The sequence below is a fragment of the Zeus faber genome, assembly GCF_960531495.2.
Source record: "Zeus faber genome assembly, chromosome: 14".
NCBI lineage: Eukaryota > Metazoa > Chordata > Actinopteri > Zeiformes > Zeidae > Zeus > Zeus faber.
The window spans coordinates 3567701-3573722 of NC_137200.1; the positions used below are offsets into that span (position 1 = coordinate 3567701).

The 6022-nt window shown below is 45.7% G+C and overlaps 1 protein-coding gene across 1 annotated transcript in view; it reads right to left on the reverse strand.

The window, feature by feature from the left end:
* Nucleotides 1-3682, reverse strand: part of kctd16b (potassium channel tetramerization domain containing 16b) — a gene marked incomplete at both ends in the record, with an annotated part of 107112 nt that extends 103430 nt beyond the window's left edge. Inside the window, one exon of the mRNA XM_080014122.1 lies at nucleotides 2842-3682. Within this exon, the coding sequence (XP_079870248.1) occupies nucleotides 2842-3682 (841 nt within the window). The remainder of the gene's footprint in view (nucleotides 1-2841) is intronic.
* Nucleotides 3683-6022: the final 2340 nt, after the last annotated feature.

Consider the following 6022-nt stretch of genomic DNA (forward strand, 5'->3'; position numbering starts at 1 on the left):
CATGGAAATGGCTACTATAAACTTTGTTACATCTGATATTCTGGAATTTATTTTCTTAGATTTGTCTGATAATATTCCAATAAAATGTAAAATGAACAACCATAGATTATTAGAAAAACGAGAATTTAAGTAAACACCCTCTTTAAGAGTCAGGCTTCATCAGGTTTCACCTTGTTTCAAACCGAGGTGCGGAAGAAAGTCTTGGCTGAGCTCAGACTGCGGTTAAAGTGGTTTCTTTTTGGTAAGACGATCTGGTTAACCTCCCTGTCTGCTACACAGTCCAGCACCATACCCAGTGACAATGCCCCATCTGTCCCGCATCAAACTCCTCACTTGTTTTTTTATGTCAGTTCCAGATTCTATCTCTGTCATGAATCCAGCTCCTTTCCTTGAAACTTAACACAACAATATTTTGAGAAAAAGAAAAGCTGTGGAATCTCCATTTCTATTGAGAAAAATATATTCTATCTCTAGAAGCCATTTGGCACAAACTGTTACTTTTCATCGCATATCGTGACAGCTGCTGCAGCACCTTGGTCTCATTGCTGTTATTGTCATCTTTTCGGGTTATGTGGTAAACGACTGAAAGCAGGTGCGGCATTTGTATCTCGCACCCTAGCAGACCTGTTTTCACAATTTCTTAGGGAGGATTTTGGGCATTTCTAACAAGAGTGTTGCTAAAGGAGCTTCCTGGGAGGCGGAAACACTTTGCTACAAAGTACAATTTTTAGCTTTTCTTCTCATTGTACTCTAGAATATGTAGGGTGGTGAGTACTGTAGGTGCAGGGGCAAAGTTGTTGTGCAATTCTTGATGTTTTTAATCATTGAAAATCGAACCATATTGAAAGTGTTATCACGGCTATTCACTGAGCCTGAGAACTCCCGGTCAATGGGTGGAGAAGCTCCGCTTCTTATAGGTGACATAGGGCCGCATAGGGCGCCATCTCGAGTGGGCGTCAAAATTGCACCCAGAAAAAAAAGTGAGTAATCATAAGGTGGATTTAAACCCAGGTTACAGCAAGAGCCCTGCCTATATGGTATGTGTCCTTATCTGGTTGAGCCAAAGAATAAAAGAAATACAGCCCTCTAATGAAGTGTGTCTCTACTCTAACTTATGAGGGCGGCAGAGTTAAAACATGGAGGTAATGATGATTGAATAGCATTGGGGTTGATTTATCTTTCAGGAACGCTGGCAGTTTTCCAGTTTTTTGACCACCCTCGCCCGTGTGGAGGATTGGGTGTGGCTGAAGCAATTGCGCAGCTGGCTCCGAGCCAGTGGAATCAAGTTTAACAGTTGATATTTTATGGTGTGAAATATGACCCACCGTCCAACGAGGTTCAGTACTTTTACAATATCACTTGGTTTTCCGTCCACCGTATGGCAGGTTGATTGCAGCAGCTATGGATTATGCACCGGCAGATTTGGGAATATGAGATGTTTTGTCGCGTTGTAAAGTCTTACGAGAGCCATCAAATAAAAAATCCATCATCAGCGCTGGTCCCTCCACTGCTATGCCCCCCTGAATGGCTAGGATGTCAGAAGAGAGGAGTGATAGCAGAGAAGAGGCAAAACTGAAAGAGTGGAGACAGAACAGGGGGGACTTAACAGGAGAAAACAAGCAGGCTTGGTACTAATGGCTTTTGGTAGAGACGAGTCACACAGCATCTGGGACTGAGGACGGCAGAATGAAGGGACGGAATGGGAGATGAAGAGAGAGAGGGAAGAGAGGGGATCACTGTGTTTTGTCGAACATTTTTCTTGATAAAAATGGAAGTGCGGGGCACAGCAAATGATTCCTCACTCCTTGAGACGCCACAGCGCTAACAGCGTTTCACATGCGAGTGGCTCCATCCAACATCTGACAAAGTGGCTTTGACAGTGACTAAACTGAAGGTGTTACAAGCTTCCGCTGGTTGAAACCAACGGAAGAAGTAGTTTAAATGACTAAAATGTGACACAATACATTGAAATTCAAACGAGCTGCCGAAACAAGCAAAGGTAGGGATGTCGCAATGGACTGAAAGCTAGTTTCTAGGAAAGTGAGATGATCCAGTGAAACATGATCCACTTGTGTTGCTTTGGGGGAATATGGATGCTTTGCTTTGAGGGAAAGATTACGGCATCTTGACTTTTTTTCCAATTACGGGCAGTGATCTCTAATTGGGTTTGTTCCACAGGGCCTAAACAACTTCAAATGGTACTGAGCATACATGTGTGTGTGTGTGTGTGTGTGTGTGTGTGTGTGTGTGTGTGTGTGTGTGTGTGTGTGTGTGTGTATGTGTGTGTGTGTGTGTGTGTTGTGCTTTGCCTGATCCCTGAAGCATTTCAAATAAGGTGATGAAGGGTTTTGCCATGAACTCTGGCTCGTACTTCCATTAGTGGAAATTACTTTGTTTACCAGTTAAATTGTGGATCATCTGTTTGTTTTTCACATTACTGACAGTAATATGAGTGAAGTACAACAACAAAACAACAATGACTATTTGACTACCATTGTTTGTCATCCATCCATTCTATCTATCTATCTATCTATCTGTCTATCTGTCTATCTGTCTATCTATCTGTCTATCCGTCTATCTGCCTGTCTGTCTGTCTGTCTGTCTGTCTCTCTATATATCTATCTATAGCTACTGTATTTCAGAAAAGAAGGGTCGGGACATTAAAACTGAGCTTCCCTTCTCGTGTGTGTGTGTGTGTGTGTGTGTGTGTGTGTGTGTGTGTGTGTGTGTGTGTGTGTGTGTGTGTGTGTGTGTGTGTGTGTGTGTGTGTGTGTGTGTGTGTGTGTGTGTGTGTGCATGTGTGCGTGTGTGTGTGTGTGTGTGTGTCATACTGTCACTTACGGTAGAACACGTATTCGGTGTAGCTTGACCAGATCTTCTCGTCGATGTGCTGGCTAACGAACGAGGCGGTCACGGACGAGTTGCATGCGGACATGTGGAAGCCACACTCGGACAGCATGTCGAAGGCCCGCTCCAGGTGCTTGAACCGCAAGTAGAACCGGGATGTGTACCGGTCCGGGGTCCGGTCCGGGTCCCGGCTCTCATTTAGTGTCTCGCCGAACACCTCCTTGGCCAAAGCCACCCTCCCGCATATCAGGATCCGCGGCACTCTTCGAAACTTGGTGTCAGTCTGGCTCTCCCGGCCCACGGTGCACGACCCCCTGTAGCCCACCGTAATGAAGCCGCTCTTCCTGTCGGCGGGCACGAGGGAGGGCGGTGGGCAGGCCGGGTGGTCGCTGCCCTGGGAGCCGTCCTCGTGGTCACTGTGGAAGTAGTCATCCGGACTGTGCTTGTGGTCCTCGCCCGGAGTGAGGATCCGCACCAGGTCCGGGAGCTGGAAGTACTCCGCCTCCTTTCGCAGCCGGCCCTTCTCCGGGAAGTGGTCTGGCAGGACCACCTGCTTATCCCGCAGAAAGTCCAACACATAGCGGAACAAGAACCCATCCCGGTCGATGAAGTAGCGGCCCTTCGGGTCCCGGGCCAGGTCGTTGGGCGCATCCTTTTTCGAGGAGAAGATCTTGCCCAGCAGGGAGTTGGGGGTGCTAACCAGGGTGGAGTGACGGGTGTAGTACACCTGCCCTCCCACATTCAGCTCCACCACGTCCGGGAAGCTGTTCTGGATCGAGCCCTGCTCTTTGAGGTTAGTCCTGCAGCTCCCACTCAGCGCCATGGTCTCCGTCATCCAAAACCGCAAAAAAACACCCCGCCTAATTAAAAACTAAACCTCTCTTTGACAGAAGTTTTTCTAGAAAGACCTTGTATTGTACGCAATGCACAATAATAATAATAATAATGATCATATCAGTTATAATAATAATATTGAATAAGCCATTATCTTCCATCTACTGTCATCTCCTTCCAGTCTTAGTGGTCCATATCGGGAATAATCTCGGTCTTCAAGTCCGCAAAATCGGCAGACTGGACTGGATCAGCGCTGCAAAAGGAGAGAAATGCAAACCCAAGTGCGCCTCAGTGGCAGCACTCCCATCGCCCAGGGGAGAGGAACATTACCAAGGGAACCCCGAGCAGAAAGAAACACACAACTTGCCTTTGCTGCTTCAACACCAGAGCGAAAGAAAAAACACTTCTTCAAAATCTAGTCCAGAAAAAAAACACGCATGGGGACAATAAAAAGTCGGATAAAAAACTCCTGCAAAAGCGATGGTGCAACATGAGAAAAGTGTGCGTTAGTCCTTCGTGTCCCTCTGGTTTTAGCTTTGTCTCCGAACTTGCTGGATGTGAGGCGATGAACGCCGTTCAGCGGGAAGAAACTTCACTACAAACACACACACACACACACACACACACACACACACACACACACACAGACACACACACACACACACACCAAAAAACCTCGGGTGTCTTTACGTTGGTCGGCCCGTATGTTGTAACTGCGATTGCATGAAAATAAATCAAATAAATCCAATAAATGTGTTTTTTCTTCTTCTCAGTATTCCTCCTCCGGAGCTGTTAGTTCCGTCCCGCAGCGGTGCGGCTGAGCAGGGAGCTGTCCGTGGGGCTGAATCAAGCGTCAGCATCAGCATCAGCATCCAGCATCCAGCATCCGGCATCAGCATCCCTCCCTGGCAGGATGGAGGGTGGAGCTGCTGCTGTTGCTGCTGCTGCTGCTGCTCCGAACAGGAGGAGACGCACCATGGACGATGAGACGAGAGAGAGAGCGAGAGAGAGAGAGAGAGAGAGAGAGAGAGAGAGAGAGAGAGAGAGAGAGAGATACAGAGAGAGAGAGAGAGAGAGAAGAGAGAGAGAGAGAGAGAGAGAGAGAGAGAGAGAGAGAGAGAGAGAGAGAGATACAGAGAGAGAGAGAGAGAGAGAAAGAGAGAGAGAGAGAGAGAGAGAGAGAGAGAGAGAGAGAGATACAGAGAGAGAGAGAGAGAGAGAGATACAGAGAGAGAGAGAGAGAGACTACGCAGCAATATGAATTATTGCATGGTGTAATACATTGTCTATGTGACTATCAAATCCCGTGTCAAAACTTGCTTCATTTGCTGAATTATTCAGTATATACAGATATTCAGTATACCGGTATGTATTGTTAAATTAAATGCATGTTTTGGTTTTCTGAATTATTATTATTATTGTTGTTATTATTATTATTATCATTATTATTATTATTGTTTTGTAGTACTAGTAGAAGTATAATAATAATAACAATAATAGCACATTAAATAACCAGCAGAAACGTTTGTTTTTCATTACTTTTGTAATTTAAAAAAATCAAATAATTGTACCTGGCCTTACTAATACTCTAAAAGTCTAAATCAATTACATAAAGGTTGCATGAAAGCAAGGACAATTTTTTTTTTCCAGTTTTTGTTTTAGCAGCAAATTCAAGGACTGGGTTCATGGTTGTAGGGAAAAAATGGACCAATCTTCCTTGGCATCGTTATAAAAAATTAATCAAGTGCGCAAAGCAGGATGAGATATGTTGTTATGCGGCTGAGATGTAAGCTTGTGTGCTTACATGTAAGCTACTTTATTTAGGAAGGGAGAAGAATCTTTAATTATCACACGCGCACATGCTTTGGATGGTGGCCGGTGAAATGAGGCCTCTGCATTTAACCCATCCTGGCTTGTCCTTCCTCTGGGGTGGCAGCCAGGAGCAGTGGGCAACATTTGCCCGGGGACCTGGTAACGAGTGTCCATTGCCGGTCAGACGATGAGTGCATGTTTTTGGTTGGGGTCCTTACTGACGTTGGGTGGAGAAAATCCCATGTGAGCACAGGGAGAACATGCAAACTCTACACAGAAAGCCTCCTATTTGGGAGATAACTCACCCGGAGCACGGTGCCAACAGCGCCCCAGGCGGGAATGAAACCCAGGACCTTCTTGCTGTGAGGGAGCAGTGCAATGCACTGCGCCACCGTGCCACGTGGTGTGGTGTGGCGTGTTTACTTATCTTCCATCCATTTTTTTTGAAATTACAAATTTTAGAATGTGTTCCCAATTTCACCATTATTTTAGCAGACAAAGAAATTACTAAACTCATAAAATCATTTAA